Here is a 25,003-nt window from a genome sequence, read left to right on the forward strand (position 1 = left end):
TATTCCTTTTTCCTAATGACTTGATGAAGAGCAGGTGGCCTATTGTTATCATTTTTACCTTCCCCATCTAACTAGTCTCTCTTCCTCTTTTTTGCCCCCTTTTAGAATTAAAGAATAGAATTTATCTACTCATCGTTGATAAAACTGTTCTTTCTCTGTGTTTTTTTCAAAACTGTATAACATATTATGAATAGTCTATTTAAAATAACAAAATAAAATTCTTTAATGTTTCAAGTAGAATGTTTATCAGTTTAGTTTGAGTCGTCGTACAAGACAACCTGAACCCAATCGCCTTTAGAGCTGTCATCTACAGGGGAAGAGTAATTTCCCATTCGAGCGTTATATTCATTGTCACCACTCTTCCTACATACGACTGGCAATCGTCTCGATGTACCATACGTTATTCTCATGGTCTTAGAGAAAATACACATTGCGCACCAAATTGGTAATGAATCACATAAGAAAATTCAATCCGCTTCGCCAATCCAAAATAATGCGAAGAAATTATGACAACAGCGCCGTGTCGTTGTAGTCTCTTTCAGCGCCGTGAATGTGATAATTTTTCTGTTCGGTCGCTAGTTTATACGTTATTTATTTATTTACCCAAGGGATGATGAGGGTAGAATTTTTAATACCTTTATTATATATATATAAACAGTTGGATGAATACACAACAATTCTCTTTTTTATTCTATATTATCAGACTTTTGTGATTCTTTATTATTTGGTATTTATAATAAATAAATAAAAGTATTACACATATTGAATATTACAATTTATAAGAAATACAAAAAAAAATGGTTAGTGCAGACGAGAGAGAAGCTTTATTAAATCCACTGGAACATGAGAGAAAGCATAGATTTTCTATAAGTAACGACAGTGATAGCGATACTGAAGAAGAACAAGATGATGATGTTGAAAGAGTATTGAGCAGAAAGGCATCTAGTATATTCTCTATTGATACTAAACCTCTAGCTCCACCTAATAGAAATGATATCGAAGCTTTCACTTCCGATAAATATCACTTCAGCATGATTAGAAACTTACATATGGCAGATTACATTACTATGCTAAATGGTTTCTCTGGGTTTTACTCTATTGTAAGTTGTTTAAGATTTACTTTGACTGGAAAACCTCATTATGTACAACGTGCTCATTTTTTCATTATTCTAGGTATGTGCTTTGATTTCTTAGATGGTCGTGTTGCTAGATTAAGAAATAGATCCTCTTTGATGGGCCAAGAATTAGATTCATTAGCTGATTTGGTCTCCTTTGGTGTGGCTCCAGCTTCTATTGCATTTGCCATCGGCTTCCAAACCACTTTGGATGTTGTGGTGTTATCATTCTTTGTGCTATGTGGTCTAACAAGATTAGCAAGATTTAACGTTACCGTCGGTCAATTACCAAAGGATGTCAAAGGTAAATCTAAATATTTCGAAGGTTTACCTATGCCAACAACATTATTATTGGTGCTTATTATGGCATATTTAGTTAGAGAAAATATGATTATGACAAATTTACCATTTGGTATCATTAGAGATGGATTAATTGGTGAATTTCATCCATTTATCATGGTATTCTTTATCCACGGTTGTGGTATGATCTCTAAGAGTCTAAAGATTCCAAAGCCATAATCTCCTGAAAACAACAAATAAGTTATTTTGAAAGTGTAAAATCTTTGTGACATACTTTTTTATTTTTTTTTTTTTTGGGGNAGAAAGGAAAATAGAAAAGAATATTTTATTGTTCATTCATTCAAGTATCTTTATTTTTCATTTTATATCTTTAAATATATCTTTTGCACATATTATTATCATTATCATTTTCAACTTTGTACATATTATGATTACTATATTTGAATTTGTAATAATAAGTTTCGGGATTAAGGTAGTGAGTTTTAATGAAAAGTAACATATATGTTAATGAATTTAAACAATCCATGGTGATATACATATATTTATTTGATAAAATAAAGAAATTACAATGAAATCTTGAAGAAATGATTAGCTATTTATTGGTTCCATGGCAGTGGAAAGCAGATGATAATTAAGCACAATAAATATGTTTGACCAAAAAAAAAAGGTCCATCAAGATTTTGTCATTAGATTATTCTTCTTACTAAACTTTCTAGGCTCTTTAACATGATATATAAAAATTTAATGTTTTTATTATATTTAATAGAATTTTGTATTAAAATAAACAGTACCTTCTCAATAATAAAATAAAGTTGTTCAAAATGAAAATTAATACGTAATTTAATAATCACTTACTGCTCCTAATTGAAGCCCTTTCATTCAAAAAAAACTAGTTTCACAAAACTTTTCCACTTTAGCGGGATAATTTTGTTAAACAAACTAAAAAATGTGCCACCTCCTGGAATCGAACTAGGATTTCATCGGCCACAACGATGTGTACTAACCATTATACTAAGATGGCATATATTAGTTATATATTTCTGGAAATATTTAGTTTGTCTGTTAGTTATAATTTTAAATTAATTTTGCCTAGAAATTGAAAACATGTATTATCTGTTGACACAAATTGTCAATGTTAAACAGAGTTGCTGTTGTTAAACTGATCATCTTTTGTGCATAGTAATGTTGGACAATGTAGCTCCAATAAACCCAATATAGGGGGAACGAATACTACATTATGCAGTATATATCTTGTGTTATTATATGTACGGTAGTGTAGCACACTCTAAATTCTACTTATATTAGCTACCTTCACCTTCAGATAGGTTAAGCTAATGTTAGCCTTTTTAGTGCTGCCGCTACATATTTAACAGCAACAACTCAATAATAGATTACTTACGCCACCCTCGAGTGAGTTTATAATCACAACAACGAGAAATCCAACATATATAAATGGAACAATATTTCATGCATGAATATAATTGTTTCCATAACTTACTTTATGTATTTTTATATAAGATAGAAGAAATCAGACGACTATAAGTTGTTTTTGTAATATAATAAAATTGGTTCAGTTAAATAGAAGATGTCTAATATTCTATGTTCCCATCAATTTGGATATCTTAATTGCCCTCAAGTGCTCTGGTAAATAATCGAGTTGGTGCGTTAAAACTTGCACTGTCCTATAGTACATATAAATTGCAGGAATTAATATGGCTGAATGACACCTCATTCTACTTACGACACTTTAATTACATGTTTGCAATTACAGGTGGCTATATATAAGATACAGATAATGCAATTGTTAGGGCATTAATTCAACGCTCTAATTCACTTCCTAAAATTAATTTTTTTATTTGAACTGTACTACCTTCAAAAATGGAACAAAAAAGTCTGGAAATGAGATTAAAAATGTTTGTACATAATTTCTACATTAGTAACTCAAAACGAAGAGACTAAGAAGATCTCAATATTTGCTGTTCTTCCATATGTACGGGACTTGCAGATAATTCTCCGATATCTAATTCGGAGACGTCAGAATTAGAATCACTTCCGTTCTCCCTACTACTTTCATGTCCATCTTCTTCATCTGTATCTCCAATTTCGAAATTTTCTTCAGCATTCATATCATCTAATTCGAAATTCATCTGAGGATTGGCCTCATCCGCCCAAGTAACAGTTTTGTTAGGGTTGTTCTCAAGTCTGCTATATGCACCTCCAAATTGGGAAGTGACCTTTGGCAACCAACGGTCAATGGTTCTTATGGCGATGATACCAATAAATAGGACAATGAAGAAAGCTGTAAAAATGAGACCTTTGTGGCTCTCGTAACCATCAACTCTAATCATCGCGTCATCGTCGTCATCATCATAATCCTCCTCCTGGTCATAATAGTAGTAGTAATAGTAACGATGAGAATCTTCTTCTTTATCATCATCGTTTTCTTTACTTTTCTCTGGTTTTTCATTATCCTCTTCTGTTTCGTCATTATCTTCATCGTCAAAGAAATCTTCGTTATATGGTTTTTCAGAACTTACCAAGACTTGTCTCTTACCAATAGATTCTAATAGAACATTATCTAAAATGATGTCAACAATACCACTACTAATTACTGGTTTATCGTGTGGAACCATGTGAGATGAATTATACACGCTAATAAAGGTAAGATTTCTATCGTAGATGACATAACCGGCTGCAGTATCTGTATCACGTTTAAGTTGTGATCTAAATATCCAATCATAATTCTCTGCATCCTCTGAGAAACCTAATTGGTCACCCCACTTCATGCTTTTAATCATGTCAGTAATACCTCTGTTGTTACAGATAAGATCCTTGTCACCGTTGAACAGTACAACATTTAGACCACTCTCTAACAAGTCAGGTAACAACTGTATGGATGGCTTAGAACCCTTATTGGACATGTGATTCATTACATCTTTACGGCATTCGATCCAATTCTCGGCTGCCCACTCCTCGTTGATATGAAGAGCATCCCTTACTTTCTTGTCACCAAAGAATTGAGCCACATAGGAAACATCGGCGGGCCAATTCATACCACATGCTGGCATTGAGTCCTTTAACTCATAATTATATACATTTAAGCATTGTTCATTGTTATCATCATCTGTAGTCTTTGTTACAGATATTAATTCGTTAATAATATTGTCACATTCAGGAATCGAGAACTGTTCATCATTGTTTCCATCTTTTGTATTTATCTTCTTTTGACAATTTTCATGCGTATTCAATAAATTATTAAATCCCGGGGTATCTTTGTTAATCAAATTATTGTCAATGGCAAATGGTAGATATGCTAATGATTGAGTCACAGGATCAATCCAACCGTTACCTATCAATAATGCAGCTAAATCAAAATGTGGCATATTATTTTTCAATTCAGGATATTGTTCAAAGTTTACTATGGCAGTAGCGATATGAGGAATATATTGACCAGCATAACTTTCCCCGGCCAAAATTATTTTTTTATGTATATCTTGAGGAAACACTTGAAAGTAATTAATTAAAAATTGACAGAAATGTAATGCAACATCCTCTAAATTATCATCTAATGGTATGTTATTCCCATTAGAGTCTCCTTTAGTTGCAGAAAACCCTGTTCCGGCAGGTTGATCGACAAAAACCATATCTGCACGAGATGCCCATGAATTCTGGTTCAAATACGCATTCCCTTTAGCGTCAATTCTTAATGGGCCAGATTCTACCAATGCACCATCCATTGAGGAACATCCAGGACCGCCGTTCAACCAAAAGATTAATGTCCCCATCTCATTGTTGTCATTCTCTTCATCATCGTCATCGTCATCGTAGTCGTCGTCATCTTCCCATGGTAACGACTTATCATGGAACCTCCAAAAAAAGTAACCGAAATCTTCGGGAACTTCTTTATCTTCTGTATCCCATCCGAATAATGGAATATGTCCAGCATACATTTCCGGAATACTTTTAAAATCCGTTAACTTCGAAAGACCTGGAATCTGTTTATAGTCTACTTCAAAGCTGTCAGAGTCCAGTGTTTCATCATCATCATCATCATCATCCTCATGATCTCGTCCAAGTAATAGAGTATTCTTCTGAGATACATAGTCTTGTGGAATAATTAATGCATGTGCAACGATGGCCGTTGAAAGATATATCCAGAAGTAAGCACTTCTCAAAGTAAGACGCATTCTTCACAACAACAACAAAAATAAAACGAAAACTTGTGAATATTAATTATATCCTTGATTATAAGTGTTGAAAATCCTAAATTACCAGTTGTCTTTTTTAAAGAAATTATTTTAGTTAAACTTATGTATGACTTATGAATATATGTATATAATTATATGAACATATTATATCAGCCAATTACGTTATTTGGAATCATTAACCAAAGAGATGAATGTGTACCGTCAAAATGAGCCAAATTTAAAAAAATAGAAAAAAAACGCCGCGTTTTAAATTATCCGGGCTAATATAAGTAGTATCAGCAAGGGTCTTTCTGTCATCATTATATATTGAAAAGATGTATGGATGGTAATTATTTTGCAAATAAACAACGATATATTACTAGCAAGGTTATACAATTAATATTCATATATCTTGTTGATGAATGAATTGAGAGTTTAATGTTCAGCTCGATCTTGTTCGGATAAACGTACAATGTATACATATATAAATTCATTCTATGTAAGCTTTTCTTAAAGGATATTTATATAACGTCAAGGGAGAGTTTGTCGAATTATAAAAGAATGATACACCTTATATATCTTTAATCTCTTTCACAGTATAAGTGTATTTTGGTCGATACAATTTTTATCACTTTTCTTATTTTGTTTACACAGTAGAACGATATTGGATATTCTTTACTGAATACTAAACTTAAAAAAATATAAATATGTTCTATATTACATATCGACCTTTAAGAGCTTCAACAAAGTTAACAAACTTCATTTTGTCTATACTTGAGGCCATACAAAGACAACTATTAGATGGTATATAAAATACTGAGATCTTAAGTGATATGAACCATTTCACCCATTACCACATATATCCAATAGCAATATGAATCTACGTTTCTAAGGCAAATAGACAAACATATAACCCCTCAGAATCTTTTCCTCAACAACAAGATCAACAACCTTTGCCGTATAGTCTCAGCCCCTTACCACTAGAGATATTATATGATTAGAGTATAAACAAGAATACAATATGTTGTTATTACGTATGGCTCTGTAAATACACCCATTTCTCGCCGCCCTCTTTTTGGCTTCAAATTGACATTATACACATACATACAATAGTAGCTATCAATGATTACAACTAGTTATCAAGGTATATTCTATCTAGCTATCTATTGAGTATCTATCTATCTATTTATCTATATATCTTGTGTCCCCATTTTCATTTAGATAGCAACTAAATCTTATCTAATACTAAGCGATATCCGCTATCGTCTTCCCGTGAATTACCGAACAGCATCACTCGACACGAGCCGATTACTCATCGCACACACACAAACAGCGCAACCGCTAACAAAATATTTGCTCTCTCTCTCTCTCGCTCTCCTTTTCTATAAAATCACACACAAACAGACAGACGCACGATGACTAAAATTGCACTGGAAAACTGAAATAAAATGGAAAATATAATAAGTGTGTATATTATTATTATCCTTCCACTTTAAGTACAGAAATTTTTCAGTTTCTTTCAATCTGTCAAGGTAAAGAGAGAGAGAGAGAGAGAGAGAGAGAGATTGAAATATACAGAATTAATCTACAAATCTCAATGATTTTTACTTGGCGAGAAGAATGAAGATTGTTCTGTCATATATTCTCATTTTATCTCTTGTTTCAATTCATTTGCACCTATCATATTATATATATATAAGTTCTCGGGTTCTTACATTTATTTATTTATTTTCATTTCTATTAGCGTTATATAATTTCTACTTGATTCTTATATATTTACTTTACATACTCAATATTGTAATCAGAACAAAGGACATCCTCATCAAAAATGGCTTTACCTGAATCCAAGGATTTCTCCTACTTATACTCCGAAGAGACTAAGGCTCGTAAACCTTCTCCATTGAAAACATGTATTCATTTATTCTCTGATCCAAATATTATCTTCTTAGGTGGTGGTCTACCATTATCTGATTATTTCCCTTGGCAAGACCTTGAAGTGAATTCTCCAAAACCTCCTTTCTCAAATGGTATCGGTGCACCAATTACTGGGGAGAATGTCATGGAATCTCATATCACTAAATTAGAAAAGCTTCATGAAGGAGATATCCCATTAGCTCGTTCTTTACAATACGGTTTATCTCAAGGTCAACCGGAATTGTTAAATTTCTTAAGAGAACATAACAAACTTATTCATGATATGCATTATGAAGATTGGGATGTTCTAGCTACTGCTGGTAATACTAATGCTTGGGAATCTACATTGAGAGTCTTCTGTAACCGTGGTGATGTCATCCTAGCTGAAGCTCATTCTTTCTCATCTTCTTTGGCAGCTGCTCAAGCTCAAGGTGTCGTTACTTTCCCTGTTCCAATTGATGAAAATGGTATTATCCCAGAAAAATTAGAAAAAATCTTAGATAATTGGACTGAAGGTGCTAAGAAACCAAAATTATTATATACTATTCCAACTGGTCAAAATCCAACTGGTACTTCCCTTGACGACGATAGAAAACATGAAATCTATAGAATTGCACAAAAACATGATTTCTTAATCATCGAAGACGAACCTTATTATTTCTTACAAATGGGTGAATACATTAAGGATTTAGCCGCAAGAAAACAACATGCTGCAAATGTCAGTTTGCTTCATGATGAATTCTTGAAGTCCTTGGCTAAAACTTTCCTATCTATTGATACAGAAGGTCGTGTCATTAGAATGGATTCCTTCTCTAAGGTCCTTGCTCCAGGTACAAGATTAGGTTGGATTTCTGCCTCTAAGAAGCTACTGAAACCATACTTGTCTCTTCATGAAATGACCATTCAAGCTCCTTCTGGTTTCTCCCAATCTATGATCTCTGGTCTATTGAACAGATGGGGTCAAAAAGGTTATTTGGATTGGTTACTAGGTCTACGTCACGAGTATGCCATCAAGCGTGACAACGCTATTGATGCCCTATACGACTATGTTCCACAGACCCCAGCTTTCACAATCAACCCACCTATCGCTGGTATGTTCTTTACTGTCAATATCGACGCTTCTACCCATCCTGAATTTACCACTACTTACAAGTCTAACCCAGCTGCTGTTGAACAACACCTATACGAAAAAGTAATTGAAAGTGGTCTATTGGTCGTCCCAGGTGCTTGGTTCATCACTGAAGGTGATACAACTCCTGCTCAACCAGCGTCTTCCACCGAAAATAACTCTCCTAATGAAATTTTCTTCAGAGGTACTTATGCTGCCGTCTCTCCAGAAAGATTGAGAGAAGGTCTAAAGAGACTAGGCGATATGTTACATAAGGAATTCCAAATTTAAGTATATTCCTCTCACAAAACAAACTAACACGTCTATTGACTATGATTATCAACTTATAAGTAACATTTACTCTCTATGTATATAAAGGTTTTTTTTGCTTTCAAATACATAACACACATATTTTTTCTCACTATTAATTCCGTCTTATTGACATCCTCAAAAATGATTCTTTTTTTGAATAATAATATTACATTTTATGTATTAAATTATGTACATAACTAGGTGAACTTTCAATCCATCGGAGTTTGTGGTTCCAAAGTATCTAACATCTCACAATTTGGATGAATAACATAAACAGATTCACCGCTTTGGTTATCACTCTCTGCTGAAGGTCTTCCAAAATCACCTTCATCGAAATTCCCGCCTGGTAAATTATCTCTTGTTCCGCGAATTTCCATTAGAATACGATCCTTAACCAATCTCTTCAATACTTTGAAACATAACTTTCTTTCATCCCAATATTCACTCTCAGAGTTTAGATCATCCTCCTTTTGTATTAAATACCAGTCAACAATTTCATTTGCCGTTAATTCTTTAGAATCAGATTTTTCAGATTCTGCAATCTTATGAACAATAAGATTCATCATGGAAACATACTTTTCATATGTAATAGCAGTCTTCTTTACGGGTGCGTTAACAGTATTTTCACCAGAAACTGCAGCAGCCACAGCAGCAGCGGCTGTGACCGTGGAGTTTTGACTCTCGACGGTTTCAGCTGAGCCACTGTTTTCATTTCCTTGATTCTGACCTTCTTCGTTCTCATCATCTGGGACTTCTATATCATCAACATCAACACGAATAATACTTTGTCTCAACAAATCATAGGCTTCGGCTACGAATGCTGGTGTGATCTCATCGACACAGTTAGCACGTGCGATAGCTTCGGACAATCTCACCATACTTTCCAATTGTCTCACTGTTATTCTATAACTGGATCTACCGTAGCCTTGTGCATCATCCTTTCTTAATTCTTTGTATTTTTCGACTAAGTATTCCCCAGCTTCCTTGGTCAAGATTGGCTTAAATGTTCTAGCATACCTAATGTAACGGCTCAATTGCTCTCTACTATATGGAGATGTAATTGCATCGTCTCTCTTCATATGCAAATCCACAATATGGGCCGCAAGTTCTGTATCAATTTTTTCATTACAATCGTCAAGGACAACAAAAAACATATCAAATCTTGACATAATTGGTGCAGTCATATTTAAGTTACCTCTTAGGGATAACTTTCTATTATACCTACCCCCAATTGGGTTAGCAGCTGCTAAGATGGAAGTTCTTGCATTCAATGTGGCGTGAATACCAGCCTTAGCGATAGAGATAGTCTGTTGTTCCATTGCTTCGTGAATAGCAACTTGATCTGATATATCCATCTTGTCAAATTCATCAATACAACAGATACCATTATCCGCTAGCATCAGAGCACCAGCTTCAATAGTATAATCACCACCTTCTTCGTCTCTAACAACAGCTGCTGTTAAACCAGCTGCCGAAGATGCCTTACCAGATGTGTAAATAGACCTGGGAGCAAATCCACACACATATTTTAAGAACTGCGACTTAGAGGTAGATGGATCACCAACAATACAGATGTTAATATCACCTCTCAATTTGATACCTTCAACGGTGCTCTTATGGATACCACCTAACATTTGCAGCAATAAACCTTTCTTTATAGATTCATGACCAAATACAGCAGGAGCGATTGATCTTACCAGCTTGTCATAAATGTGTTCATCCTTCACCATCTCTTTTAATTCGTTAATTTCTTCCGAATTTAAACTGTTCAAGAAAACTTCTTGATCCCTTTCATCATTTTGGTATACGTCTGTCCCCTGGAGACTGGCAGTCATTTGCTGCTCACCTTCGTCGGCATTATTCTTAGAGGTCCCGTCTGTGTTTGTTTGATCATTAATATTAGTACCAACACTAATAACGTGACAGGCAAGAAAACTCATTTTGTATGTCAAATCACGAACACCTAAGGATCGTAGACCACTAACACCACTGTTAAGACCTTCTGATGTTCTAGCAATACCTCTCATATCTCTCGAAGAACTTGGTTTAACACCAGGAAGGCCAAGTTGAGATACATCTGGAACTACAATATCTGTACCAGTGAATTTACAACGATCACCTGGCTTTGCTCTCTCAACACAATCACCTCTTAAAATGACATCTAAAGTTCTTGGCATAGACCCGTTAGGGATTTCATTAGCATTTTCTTGGATTCTAACTCTTTGCCAATCTAAGAATTTGGATCTGGCAACATTTAATGTCCAGAATGCTCTATTTTCACAAGTTGGATTTGGACAAAATGTTGGTTCCGTGAATTTAAAGTATTGTTCAACATTATCTACAATCGCACGACATAGATCACATGTAAAACTTGCTTTGAAAAGTTCAGGACGGACTTCGGATGTTCTGGTAACAGTACCAGAGATACTCAATAATGAGCCAATTTTATCAGATTTAACATCACGAATTCTATGCACTGCAGACAAATTGAAGAAACTAATTTGAAGTAGTCTTTCTGTTTGTTCCGGAGAACTACTAATGGATGTAGTACCACCAGATCTTGTAGCTAACCTAGAGTCACTGTTACTATCTGTAACTTGGGTATTTGGGAATGTTGAATCATTAGTATCCTCCCCTTCCCCTTCGTTACCATTTGGCCTACTAATAGAATCCCTTGTTATTAGAAGTTCTGGAGCATATTTCTTTACCACTCTCTTTAAACCAGCGATTAAAAATGGTAAAAATCTATAATACTGTTCAGAGATGGCCATGGCCAAGGCTCCATTTTCCCTAGAAGCTAAATGTTGATAATCAATATAGATAGTGTTTAAATCATACATCTTCATAAATTCAATCTGAGCTCTGTAAACCTTATGCTGTGTAGATGTTTCAGAATCTGTAACAACAAAATCTTCTAAAAATTGTTCGAAGGCCTCACGGACCTTTTCACCTGTAACATCATCAACTTTCTTGACTCTATTAACGGCTCTTCTTCTTAAACCTTGCATTGGAAGCATATCTTCGTCAGTTGCATCTGGCTGGTTTTGGGAACTAAATTGAGAGGACTGATTTGCCACGGCACCTTGAGGTTGTGAGGAACTTGGAAACTGCAATCTTGACCCAACCTGAGAGTCATTTTCGAAACCAGAACTACTACCGAATCCTGCACCTACGGATGATGGTAGTGCTGATGAACCATTAGGTCTTCCGCTCTGACTATTTGTTGGAAGTGGAGAAGACATCGTAATATATAATTAAAGCTATAAATACTACTATTATGGTAATAGTGTTCAATATTCTTGTTCGTTTTTTAGTAGCTGAAATAATGCGTTGTTAAATTATTAAACACAGTAATTAGATGTTGTTCTTTCAATAAAAAACGTTAAAATTATATGTTGTCAAAATTTCAGGTATTCACATATTAATTATTTCAACTGTGATTCTCGAAAGTTTTTCGTGGATATTGCATTTTTTTCAGATATATTTCCGTTTTAGGAAAACAAATTACGCGCAACAAAAATATTTCCACTTTATTCCATCGGAGATTGTTTCCATAGTATTATGACACGATATTAAGGGTTAGTTATTCGTCCAAGAACTTTGAATTAACATAATTTAAAGAAGTTTTAATATAGCATTTCATAGTAAGCACATATTGAATGATTTAGTATTTGTTTGTCCAAGAGGTCGATTTGCCATCGCAATAAATTTTCTATTGTGGACAAAGCAATCCTACATATATTATTAAAACAGAGTAACGAATGAACAACAAGTATAGTTATAAAATGAGAAGTGTAAGTGTATAGTAATCAAACAATCCTAAAGATGTAGAGAATATTTAGAACTTTTTGATAAATCAATTACAACCTGATAGTCAAATATATAGATCATTATACACGATAACATCTGGAATTTTACCAAAAAAGTGAGCGGTACGAGAATCGAACCCGTGTCCCCACCTTGGAAGGGTGGGATGATAACCACTACACTAACCGCCCAGTTAGTGAAAACGTAATAATTTCATTGATATTTTTAACACAGTATAATTTGCTATTTTAAGAGTTTATTTCCTTTAAATATAAGGCTTATACCACAATATGTTATACAGAGTTATTGTCGTTAAACTACTCATCTTTTGTGCATAGTAATGTCGGACAATATAGCTCCAATAAACCCAATGTGTTGACGTAGATTGGCAAGAGAGTAGATCCTAATAGAATTAGAATTGGGAACGATTGTCATTTCTATAAAGATTGCTTGTATAATTTCTATTCGTTAATCTATTACATAAAGTCGTATACAAGCTAATCCTATAAATATTGTCAGAAATTAAGAGTAATATGCACAACACTTAATTTCAATAGGTAAAGAACTACCTTTAAGCACAGTTATTATGAAGCGTGTTAAAATATGAAACAAAATATGTGGCAACATGAAACAAAGTTAATCGCATTATGAAACAAAACATAATTCGAACCTCAATTGAGATTAGAATAAAAAATATATAAAGACAAAGAATTCTGAACTTGCATTCGAAGTTAGATTCTATTTGTTCTATAAATTATATATAATATAAAGAGACTGATCGATTATCGTATTAAAAAATGTCCGAATTAAATAAAGTAAAGCTTGAAGAGACTAATAGAGGCAAACACTCTATCTCAGATTCTCTACAAATATATAGATAGATACCCAGATATATATCGAGGAGATAGTATCTCTTTAATAAATGAAGTAATGTACAATGGGCATCTCATCGCAGGAAAAGTTTTCTTGATGTGCATCGCACGTTATCGGAAAAATATCTTCTAATAGTTTTTCCGATATTATAATATACATGTCACGTGATAATTAGTGACCACGCGATCCTTTTAGAACAGTTGCTATAGAACATACTTGTATGTTCTATCTGTTCATGAATTGTTACCATAATAAGTATCGCTACTTAATATTCCCACAACACAATGTAGGGGGAACGAATACTACATTATGCAGTATATATCTTGTGTTATTATATGTACGGTAGTGTAGCACACTCTAAATTCTACTTATATTAGTTACCTTCTCCTTCAGATGGGTTAAGCTAATGTTAGCCTTTTTAGTCTGCCGCTATATAACAACACTAATTATTACGTAATCTTTCATTTTTATTTGAACATTTTAGATATCTTGATTCCACATAATTTCTGTCAAGTATAATAATTAATCGCAGTCAACAACCTCAATAGATTGAAAGAATATTTATTAAGTATGCTAGTTATTTAAAAAAATAATAATTTATTAAAAAAAAAATAGTAATCACAATAGTTCCTGAAGTCATTGTTTAGTCATGTTCATACTAAACCAATGAGCCTACTGGAATATAAATCGAACTTTAGTAAGAACGAGAAACGTATAAATTACAATGGTATCTTTTCTAATCTCAATATATCGTCCGTATTTCCTTTCCAAATCCTGTTGCCTAACACCTTTTTACGATACTAATCACCAAGTACAACAGTTCCTTCAAAATTACTACTCTTACAATTTCCGGTCAATTCATTTGCTGGGAAAGAAAAACCTGCATCAACCCAATGGGTCAAATTTGCATTTGTATATGCCACTTTATGTGATTCGATATAATCATAGGTTGGATAATCTTCGGGATCACATGTGATAGAAATCGCATTTTGTGGTTGGTATAGTCTAACATAATCGACTGACATTTGGACAGGGAAAAAAATCATTCTCCAATCAATATACGCCCAATTATTGGATATACCTAAATTCATAACAATAGACATTGGTTCTTTACTAATTCTTCTCCAATCAATATTACCATTCGGGTGTAATGAGTTTGCGTATATCGTAAAGGTTGGATTATCACCAACAAACCAACGAGCATAACCATCATCATCATCATTCAAATATTCCAATGCAAATTTCTGGAAATAACCAGCTTCTTGTCCAAACTCATACCACGTAGTATTTAGAGTTGAGATAGCAGAGATAGCCTGTTGAAATGGACCACCGGCGTATGTATTCATGTTAGTTGTACTAAAATTGTAAACTTCAATAAAGTCATAATCTGGCATATACCAAATATCAAATGGAGCAATTTGCATGGATTGGGAAGCAACACCTACACCTAAAGTTGTATCAACTTCACCTTCAATAATATCAATTTCTGGAGCACCTCTACCAACACCTGGGTTTGGATGATCCTCACCGTCACAAGTACAAGCATTCAACTTTTGACCTGGTAAATATGAGATACCATCTGGGGAACTTTGATTTGGTGTGATACCAGCATCACAAGATTCGTATGAGTATGGCCACACACCATCTGTTGAGGCCAAGTAACCTGGTCTACCTAAATTACCCATTGTCCATAGACCTGGCCATAAACCTGTAACACTACCATAGTTAGGAAGGTTAGCCGACACTTCTAAAATACCTTGAGTAAAGCATAATTTATTCCAACTTTGTAACATACCTGATCTGTAATATAAATCGTGATTTCTGAATGCATCCATACGCAAATGAAGAGTACCATTCTTTGTGGTGACTGCATCTGGATCATACCATTCCAGATCCTTGGTTGCATCGTAATGAATATCTGGAGCCGTCCAAAATTGATCATCACCATCATAAAATGTTCTTCCCTCAGCATTAAATTCATCAGAAAACACTAACTTCCAACTGGAACCATCCATTGACTTCCTAGTCTTTGCAGATGATGGAGTATCTGGATCTACAAGATTCATTCTTATTGCAGCTAATGTTGGATATCTATAATAAGTTAAAATTTCATTTGAGTTCGATCCGGAACCCGACGATGACGATGACGAATGACCTCCTTTCTCTGCCACTGGATCCTTATGTTGTACCGCACCTGTGAAAGTCAATGCTGGAAGAATGACAAATATACAAATACCTGCACCCAATAGTACTAATATACCAATCAACCCAAAGAAAGAACGAGTATTCATATTTTTAATATCATCCCACATTCTTCTTCTATCTAATCTTGCTTCTTCTTCTGGATCTGGATTATGTATGAAATCATCATCTTCTTTTTCATCCATTGTCAATGGGAAAGAACTTGCAGGATATCCACCGAATGGTGAAAAATCTTGTGGTTGTAACAAAGCTGGATTATAATTAGAAGAAGAAGATGTAGAACCAGTTGTTTCATTCAAATAATTATTTAGGCCTGAACCTTGAGATCCAACTATTACATTTGTATGTTCTGAAAATGGACCAGCATTATTAAGTTTTGTTGCTTGTGAATTCATTCTAGCGTTCACTACTGGGTATCTATCATAAGGAGGAGTTGCTTGAATAAATGTATTTTCACTATTGGAACGTACTGGTGGTCGTTGCATTGTTTGTGTTGGTGGTGTCTGTATAAATCTACCTGTAATATCTTTATTTTCAGGAGTTCCTAGAGTTTGAGGTTTCTTAGAATAATGACCTTTATAATCTTGTTCTATATGAGCCTGTATATCTTGTGGATGAAGATATCGTATCTCTGAATTTGTTTGTGATAACAAAGAATCGTTACTTTGAGGATTACTATCAGTATTATTATTATTATTATTTTCTATTTCTTCGACACTACTATTACTAGCTGTAGCAAATGGATTAGTTATTCTCGGACTATGAAATTCGAATTCTTGACTATCGTTGCTATCAGTGACTTCATTTGTATAAGGACTAGATGTATTACTAGAATAATGTCCTGTTAAATTTCTTAAACCCATGATGATAATATTATAATTTTATATTTAGAAGGAAGAATGTTTTTTTCTTTATAGGAGATCTAATAATAAATGCTATTGTTATTATTATTGTTAATATTTTTCACTGCAATACTGAATTTAGTCCGGAAGGTATGAGTAATAAGGAAATGTAAAAAACAAACAAACAAACAAAAAAGAGGTTTAAAAACTATTGCAAATATAAATTAACGAGTGGGTTTCAAAAGTGCAAACAAATATCTAATCGATGTTAGAATGTGTATGTTATATTCTTTTATGATCAATAGAAGAGGTAAAAAAATAACGATTATTGTACGATGATGAGAATCAATTTATAATCTTGAAAAATAAAAAATTTCAATGTTTGTAATTAAATAGTATGCTTTATCTATATCTCTTTCTTTCTCAAATTTTTTAGTTTATTTGTATATTATGTAAATCTTATTATAGGAATATCAAAGAATAAGTAGTTGGTAATTACTGGAAAATAATAGCAACTAAAAAGGGAATAACTATTGAATAACTATGTCTATATTTCCTATAAATCTATATATATAAATAAATAAAATTTTATATTGTTGCAAGTAGTAAAAAGTGTTCAGTTGATTGAATTATCTGACCCCTCCTCCCTCACCCTTGGTCTTTTATTGAGTGACATCTCTTACGTTCCAACCGTTTAACGATACGATAATAAACAAAAACCCAAAAGGGAGAAAGGTATGGGATAACTTATTTTTTCTTCTTCTTCTTTCCCATAAACGATTTCTATCAATTTTCCCTCAAACGGAAGCCAAATATTGTGATTTATCATAATAACGATAATAATGTAATAAAGTAAGAGAAAATGGAAATTTGAATTTAAAATTTAAATATTTTCTTTTCTGTTTTCCCCCTTTCGACTAGCTTTGCTGCCCGAATTCTGTGGGGGATTCTGATTTACCGTCTATTGCGATCTCGCATGCACAAAGAAACAGACGCAGTCCCAAATTGGTTGGGAATGCCGCCCCACAGGGTTTTTACTAGTTCTCCTCTTTTGGTAAATAGAGTGGCTTCCTAATTGGGAAAAACAATATTGTAGGGTGTTATCACTGGAGAGGTAAAAGAAAAAAGACAGATGCTGCTGCTATTTGTCAGTAGGACGAGAGAGGATTAGGCCTTTTTTCCATCTTTTTGTTGTACAGCCCGGGCTGCGTTGCCTGATTTGGAAATGTAATATCCGCAGTGAATATTTTTTTTTACAAATACAGAATCGGGTCGTGCGGAGTGATACGGCATATATATATATTTACATTTTATTTTCAAAGGCCACATAACTATGAGAGGAAGAGAGAACTGCGTAGTAAATGATCTTGGGCTTGCTCTTGTGCTCTATTTATAGATTATTTCAATTTACCATAATAAGTATAGAATCGTCGTATACGGCCAACTTTTAAGACTATTCGGAGTTTCACTAATAAGCCTAATTTAACAATTTAACTACGTACACTTTTTTTTTTAATTAAAGTAGGCTTATACAAACATTTATGAATAGTACTTTTTTTAACATTTTTTTTTTAATTGGTATATTTATATTTAAACGTATAAATGTATATATGTATAAATATATGCAGTATTGTATTCATTGTTGCTATTTTAGTCTACACATCCTCTATGATTGCCTCAAAGCCGTTATTTGATGATTTACGTTGACTGACTGAATCATTATATCTATCAACCTCTTCATCATTTACTTCTTCTAATAATGGAGAAGAATGTTTTCTAAGTGTCGTAGAACCATTTTCACTTTCACTATCAATATCCATATCGTAATCATCATCATCAACATCACTTTCGTTATCCGTATGTGAAATAACCGGTGTTGCTTGTGATGCGGCTAACAATTGGGCAGCTTTACGTTGACGTTCTTCTTCTACAAGTTGTTTTTGATATTGCTGTTGTTCAAGTATGACTTGTTCTCTCTTTAAACGTTCCGACTCTTCAATGGCTCTTTGTTTGGCCAGTTCAGCAGCCTTTTGTCTTTGTGCCAATTCCTTAGCTGCACTCTCTAGTCTTTGTTGCTCAATAACAGCAATACGATGCTTTCTTGCCTCTTCTTTAGCAGCAGCAGCAGCAACAGCTGCAATTTCATTTTGTTTAGCAGCAGCGAGCTGTTCGGCTTTTTGCCTTTCAGCAAGAACTTGTTGTCTAACCATTTCTTTAACTTTTCTTCTTTGTTCTTCAACTAATTTCGTTTCATAAGCTTCTCTTTCCTTCTGTACGGCTAGTTCACGTTCCCTTCTTAACTTTAGTTGTTCTAATTTCTTTTGTTTCTTAATCTCAACTCTTCTAGTCTTTTCTAGTTGTTCCTTCTTTGAACGTTCTTCTTGATCTTTTTTCTTTTGGATTTTCTTACAATCATTCATAGCAGAACATCCTACAAGTTGATCATATCTCTTTTGTTGAACAGCTTTTTCTTTAGAGGCAGATTCTTGAGCCCAATTGATTAAGTTATCTAAACAATCTTCTGAGGCAAGATCAGTTGTAGAAGTAACAATAGAAGATCTATCAAGTACAATAGCAATCTTTAGGACAGCTACAGATTCATCTTCTACAGTACAGGTTTTCACATAGAAATCCTGTAATATACCACCGAATTGTAAATTCTTATCAATAGAATCCTTCTTACTAGTGATATTCAATACACTGCCATCATGATTTAATTCTAATTCATAATCACCGAAGGATTCCTTTGATAGTCTTCTTGAGATATTACTCATATCGATTGAATTGAGTTCTTCAACCATCTTCTCTTGAATATTAGCAGTAACATCAACATAGTATTGATTACCCCATACATCAGACACTAAACTATATTTAGGTACCTGAGCATACTTATTCTTAATATCAAGAATACGTTTTTGCAATTCTAACTTGTAAGCCTTAGTATTGCTTAATGGTTTCTTTAAAGTTAACAAAAGACCTTCCTTTGTTGCATCAGTGGTAAACCGAACCTTCTTAGCGTTAGCAGCACTACCAACAATAACCTGTTGTTGTTGTGGTTTAATAGTAAATGGATTTTGACTTTGACCAAATTGTTGGTTGAAAATAGGTAATTGTTCAAAGATACATGGATTATACATCATTGTTAATTTGTTTCTTTGAATTTGAATTTTATGTGAGTTTGTTATTATGCTTCTTTATTGATAATATATGAACATATTTCTATTCTAGTAACAGAAAATATAATAAGGAAAAAATAACTTCATTTCTCAAATATACCCCACACATCTCCCATATTTATATCGTTAAAATATACTTGATAACAACTAACATGTCACTTACCACCTTTTTGCCACCTTACCTAATGACGTTCTTCTTTATTATTCCATCTTATTCTATCAACCGATTTAGAGCTTATTGTTCACATACTTTACCATTTTCATTATAGTTCATATACGCCTCGCGTTCACCTTACGTAAGTTGATCCGCCGCGGATTTCCCCTCTATCTCTGTTTTTCCTTTCTTTTCTGAGACGTTCCGTAGATTATTCTTCACGCTTCTAGAAAAAAATGGAAGATTGGCTAAATTTCTCGAACTCCGTTAGAAAATATTTATAGTGTGGTTGTTGATAGCGTTAGTAATAGATGAGTTATTGCAGATTTTAGCACAACCAGAGAGAACGTCAGTTCTATCTCTGACTGACCTAAATTATTGAAGGCGAAATAGTATGCCATTACTCCTCATCTGTTATCTTTACACTGGTCTAATAAGGAAGACTATTTGACTGACAAATAGGCAAGAAAAACAACAACTACATAGCTACCTCATGTCGTAGTCTTGACATTCATGATTTACATTACTAGGCTAAACATTATGTACTTTTATCATAAGTAGTGCACTACTATTTTTTCAAAGTAGCATGGTTGTAGTTATTATACATAAAATTTCATCCATTGATTAATAAAAATGTAAATATGCATATAGTATTCTTAGAATGGCGTGTTCTTCTACATTATCCCCCAGATTAAAAATACATTCAACCTGTAAAATAGTCCATAAAGAAGCAAACCGTTCCTCTCCACATCAGGAACCGCATTACCCCACGTAACCACTTAGGTCGTATATTATATAGTAATACCCCACAGTTATCGCCTACAAGATCATTCTTTTCTGCATCCAGACCTTCCCCTTTCTTGATCCATCTTCTAGGTGGACATCCATGCCACACATTCCACGCTTTGAAACTTTCACAAAGCGACGTTCTCTCTAAATTCTTAAATAATGGACCTAGTGGACCATCGATATACCGCCATTGAACAGGACACCATTTTTGACGAGGATCGTTACTTGGTAATTGCTTATCACCCCATGTACCAGCAAAGGATAACCAACTTGTTCCCAACTTTTCTTCCCGTTCACTCATCGGTCTGACAGCGTCTCCAATTATTTGATATGCGTAGAAATTCATTACGGGATCCCACATTGGTCCTCTATCTGTAAAATCACTTAAAGGCATGAAGAAAAATGGAACATCGTGAGAATATTGCCCAACGGATGCATAATTAGCATGTGTCCCTCTTGCACTAAATATTAAAGGACGATTTATGATCTCATTTTGAATCTTACCATCAACTCTTTTTAATTTCTTCACTTTTTCAATAGCATCAAATTGATAAGCTGTACCTCCAGAATGTGCACTCATCCAGAGAAATTTCGGTTCACCCATATGGAAACGTACTAACGAATGTTCCCAATCACCTATATGATTACCCCATGGTCCATAACCCATAATATATGGTCCCCAGTTAAAAGGATAGAAATAGAACCAAAAAGCATCTACCCAACCATTACCTTTATCAGATACTAGGAGAACTGCTGGCCCCTTTTTTACTAAACCTGTACCATATTCAGGACGATGACCTATTAACCAATCTGGGTTTCTTGAGAAATCCTCATTAGTAGTCATATAGAGATCAGCACTATCAATGGTTCGTGAACCTTTACTATTATCTCCTATATCATACGTCTGTTGAAGATCTTGTAATGTGGTTAAATTCGTACGACCATCTTCAAATTCAAATATGTTGTCATCTTTATCCGCCAAATGAAAATATTTGATAAAATCTGTAATATCCGAAGGCCAGTATCTTTCTTCGCTATAAAGATGTACCATCGGACAGTTATCTATTATATATTGTGGGACCTTTTCTAAATGTTTTGAAAGACTTCTCGTTTCATCTGTAAGTTGGTCCGGCGACAATAGGGGAGGTAATTTGTTCAACTGTCGAGACACACCTGGATCCTTTAAAAATTCTGAATCCAGAAATGGGTCCGGCGGTAGGCAATATATTAATGAAGGTAATATCAACCAAATGTATAATAACATGCTTACTCGTTCTTTATGGATTTACTTCTGTAAATTATATAGTATATGACTCTTTAGTTGACTTATCTATTTATTTATCTATTTTACTTTTTTTTTAGCAGCGCTTCCTCATCACTTCGTTTATATTATAGTATATGAAAAGTGCTATATAAATTAAATAATTCCATCGAATGACGACAGGTGATTCTTTTTCCAGCTTTTCAAAAATTTTGAAAGTTCTTTAATTGATAGATGATTTTTTTCCATTATTTCATTACAAACATCAATAGCCTTATACCTATCATATTTTACTGTATTAATTAGATAAACGTAAAACTCAACGATTTGTTTCCTTTGTTTGTATAATGATTCGAATTCGGTTCTCCATGATTTATCATGAGTCTTGTTCATAGAATGTACACATTGGTTACCCATATTTGGATTTGGTGTAAACCATTCCAGTATTACATCATCGATGTCTGTTATATTCTCGTTCATGGAAAAGAATTGTCGTTGCTGTTCAGGTGTTAAGGTTGTCCGTTTTGGAGTGGAATGGGAATCATTAGAGGTTAAGATAGAATCTGTATTCTTAATTGTAAATTTTGATTCTTGTATTATCTTCTTGTATGGATTAGTATGGTGAACCTTTAAAGGTTGTATATCATCTAAAGATTCATTCATCTCCAAATCTGAAATTTTCCTTTTCGGTATGTATTTTGTAAAATCAATCTTTTGTAATTTTTTATCAATTTTTTCATCAACTAATGAATCAACGATATAATCTAACTTATTTTCGAAATTGGATAAATGTTGAGAAATAATTCTATCAACTTTAGATGTGACGAATTCTTCCACCATCGATTTCAATTCTTCTTGCATAGATTCCGTATCACTTAATGGTTCTTCCTCATCAAAAGATGAAGCACCCGATTCGTCGCTGTCAGATAACAACCTACGTTGAGGAAGCATCATCGAGGTATCATTTCCACCATCAACATTATCATCGTTCTTATTATTATTATTGTTGTTTTCATCATCGTATTGAATCAGTTGTTCACTTTTATGCCTTATCAATTCTTTCTTCAGAAAGTAATCTTTGATATCCTTTGGTGTGGAATTATTTATCCTTTCAATAATCGAGTCGTTCAATAATGTCAATTGTTTAGATATTGTTTCCTTCGAGGATCTCTTTATGGTCATATTATCGAAAATCTTAGTTAAAAATGATATTAATGTTTTGAAATTGGATAATGTTTGAAATTGAACAAATTGGAAATTCTGTTTTCTAAATTCATCTAATACATCATCACTAATAGATACAGATGGAATTGGCATTGTAGTAGATGCAAGTGCGGTAGGTGATTGCTGTGAGACGATATTGGATGGAGCCATTTCAATCAATTGTTTCATTAGTTGTTCATCATCTACATTATTTAAATTCACCAAAGGCAAAAATTTATTAGAAATATTATTAGTTTGGAATATTGAATCATTTAAGAATGATATAATATCGGTATTTTCAAAGATTGAATGCTTGAAAAGATCATGATCTGGGAATGTTTTATGAATAATTGGTAAGTTTGCTACAAAGATCAACCTAATCATCTCTAAGGTCTTCAAGAGGTTTCTTGATACTATGGTCAATTTATTATAATTTTTCCGTTGCTTATAAAATTCTATCTCTTGGAAGAATTGAAAGACTATTGACTCCGGTGGTTTCACTTGACCTCTTTCCTTAAAGAAATCATTAACATTAAACGAGTTATAAGGTTGATATGGTGATCTCATATTGAAAACAGCGGTTATATCAAATGGAATTCCATCTATAAAACTAGATTCTTTATTCATTAGATCGATTTGTTCCTGTGTAAAATCAGGGTATGGGAATGCAATAGTATCAAAATAATTTTTTCTTTTATACGGTTGATTACAATATTTAAACATTGAAATATAAGCCGAATTTAAAGTTGAATCTTTTGGATAATTTGATAATAATCTTCCATTAATGATTGTCATCGATGATATTAATTCTTCATTAAACAGATTCGGAAACCCATCACCTTTTGAACTGTCGATAACTCCATAAAATTTGAAAAACAAATATGTTGCTAAAGAGGTAAATGGACATAACATTGGTGAATTCTGAGGCAATAAATGCCTTTGTGGTTTCAATTTTGAACTTGTTAAATTATTTGTATTATTATCAATTACTAATTGATATTTATTAATATCGTTACATTTTAAATCATGAATTTTTAGCATGGATCTATCTGAATAATTTGCACCTAAATAAGTCATTAAATGGAAATCTACTAAGAATTTTAATTTTTCTAAAGTTGATTTAAAATGTGTCTTTTTCAAATGTGGAGTAAAAGGATTCCAAGCGTTAAATGAAATAATTGATAAAGTTGGTAAATTCAAAACTTCATCGTTAAGGTCAAACCAATGTTGATGAATATTTAATATCGAATCCAAATAATTTGAATCGATATCAATCTGTTTATTACCATGAATGATACAAATTTTTTGTAAAAAGATAAAACTATTAATATATGATGTTAATAAAGGTAATAATTTATTAGAATATTTTGTCTTTGTAATGATAGTATCCAAAAGAAACCTATGTATCAGAATAGAAGATAGAGGCAAACTATCGTAAGTAGTAGTGGTAATATTTTTATCTGATTTAGTTAACCATTGAATATATTGAGTATTAAATGTTTTATATTGATGTAATGTTTTTGTTGGTAATGATTCCGACAAAGCAGTCAATTGATCCTTTTCATTTTCACCCATTATATGTCGATCGATCTATATATATATGGATATATGAATATATGAATATATGAATATATGAATATCTAAGTTGAATACTCGTCTTGTGAAAGAATATTCAAAAAATATAACTATATACTTGTATATGTAAAAAAAATAAACAAAGAATATCTATCACATTATCAAAAAAAAAAAAAAAAAAAAAA

General features: G+C 33.2%; 8 protein-coding genes and 2 non-coding genes across 10 annotated transcripts; 2 read left to right on the forward strand and 8 right to left on the reverse strand.

The window, feature by feature from the left end:
* Window positions 1-797: 797 nt before the first annotated feature.
* On the forward strand, window positions 798-1,634 carry CHO1 (CDP-diacylglycerol-serine O-phosphatidyltransferase; the record flags this gene model as incomplete). Its single annotated transcript, XM_041548098.1, has 1 exon — window positions 798-1,634. The coding sequence occupies one exon, from the start codon at window positions 798-800 to the stop codon at window positions 1,632-1,634; it is 837 nt and encodes a 278-aa protein (XP_041404032.1).
* A 730-nt stretch (window positions 1,635-2,364) lies between these two features.
* On the reverse strand, window positions 2,365-2,436 carry KABA2_01S03520. The gene has a single exon. It is a non-coding gene; the product is annotated as a tRNA-His (tRNA).
* A 934-nt stretch (window positions 2,437-3,370) lies between these two features.
* On the reverse strand, window positions 3,371-5,602 carry KEX1 (serine-type carboxypeptidase; the record flags this gene model as incomplete). The annotated part of the gene is made up of 1 exon (XM_041548099.1): window positions 3,371-5,602. The coding sequence occupies one exon, from the start codon at window positions 5,600-5,602 to the stop codon at window positions 3,371-3,373; it is 2,232 nt and encodes a 743-aa protein (XP_041404033.1).
* Window positions 5,603-7,430: 1,828 nt separating this feature from the next.
* On the forward strand, window positions 7,431-8,915 carry ARO8 (bifunctional 2-aminoadipate transaminase/aromatic-amino-acid:2-oxoglutarate transaminase; the record flags this gene model as incomplete). The annotated part of the gene is made up of 1 exon (XM_041548100.1): window positions 7,431-8,915. The coding sequence occupies one exon, from the start codon at window positions 7,431-7,433 to the stop codon at window positions 8,913-8,915; it is 1,485 nt and encodes a 494-aa protein (XP_041404034.1).
* Window positions 8,916-9,145: 230 nt separating this feature from the next.
* MCM6 (MCM DNA helicase complex subunit MCM6) lies at window positions 9,146-12,178 on the reverse strand (the record flags this gene model as incomplete). The annotated part of the gene is made up of 1 exon (XM_041548101.1): window positions 9,146-12,178. The coding sequence occupies one exon, from the start codon at window positions 12,176-12,178 to the stop codon at window positions 9,146-9,148; it is 3,033 nt and encodes a 1,010-aa protein (XP_041404035.1).
* A 684-nt stretch (window positions 12,179-12,862) lies between these two features.
* On the reverse strand, window positions 12,863-12,934 carry KABA2_01S03608. Its single transcript has one exon. It is a non-coding gene; the product is annotated as a tRNA-Gly (tRNA).
* A 1,482-nt stretch (window positions 12,935-14,416) lies between these two features.
* SKN1 (beta-glucan synthesis-associated protein SKN1) lies at window positions 14,417-16,681 on the reverse strand (the record flags this gene model as incomplete). Its single annotated transcript, XM_041548102.1, has 1 exon — window positions 14,417-16,681. The coding sequence occupies one exon, from the start codon at window positions 16,679-16,681 to the stop codon at window positions 14,417-14,419; it is 2,265 nt and encodes a 754-aa protein (XP_041404036.1).
* Window positions 16,682-18,315: 1,634 nt separating this feature from the next.
* Window positions 18,316-19,797, reverse strand: BTN2 (Btn2p; the record flags this gene model as incomplete). The annotated part of the gene is made up of 1 exon (XM_041548103.1): window positions 18,316-19,797. One exon carries the CDS (start codon window positions 19,795-19,797, stop codon window positions 18,316-18,318), a length of 1,482 nt encoding a protein of 493 aa, XP_041404037.1.
* An 896-nt stretch (window positions 19,798-20,693) lies between these two features.
* On the reverse strand, window positions 20,694-22,043 carry VPS62 (Vps62p; the record flags this gene model as incomplete). The annotated part of the gene is made up of 1 exon (XM_041548104.1): window positions 20,694-22,043. The coding sequence occupies one exon, from the start codon at window positions 22,041-22,043 to the stop codon at window positions 20,694-20,696; it is 1,350 nt and encodes a 449-aa protein (XP_041404038.1).
* A 153-nt stretch (window positions 22,044-22,196) lies between these two features.
* Window positions 22,197-24,818, reverse strand: CBF2 (Cbf2p; the record flags this gene model as incomplete). The annotated part of the gene is made up of 1 exon (XM_041548105.1): window positions 22,197-24,818. The coding sequence occupies one exon, from the start codon at window positions 24,816-24,818 to the stop codon at window positions 22,197-22,199; it is 2,622 nt and encodes an 873-aa protein (XP_041404039.1).
* Between the last annotated feature and the right edge of the window lie 185 nt (window positions 24,819-25,003).

The sequence above is a fragment of the Maudiozyma barnettii genome (genome assembly GCF_903064755.1).
Source record: "Maudiozyma barnettii strain CLIB 1767 genome assembly, contig: KABA2_01, whole genome shotgun sequence".
NCBI classification, from domain to species: domain Eukaryota; kingdom Fungi; phylum Ascomycota; class Saccharomycetes; order Saccharomycetales; family Saccharomycetaceae; genus Maudiozyma; species Maudiozyma barnettii.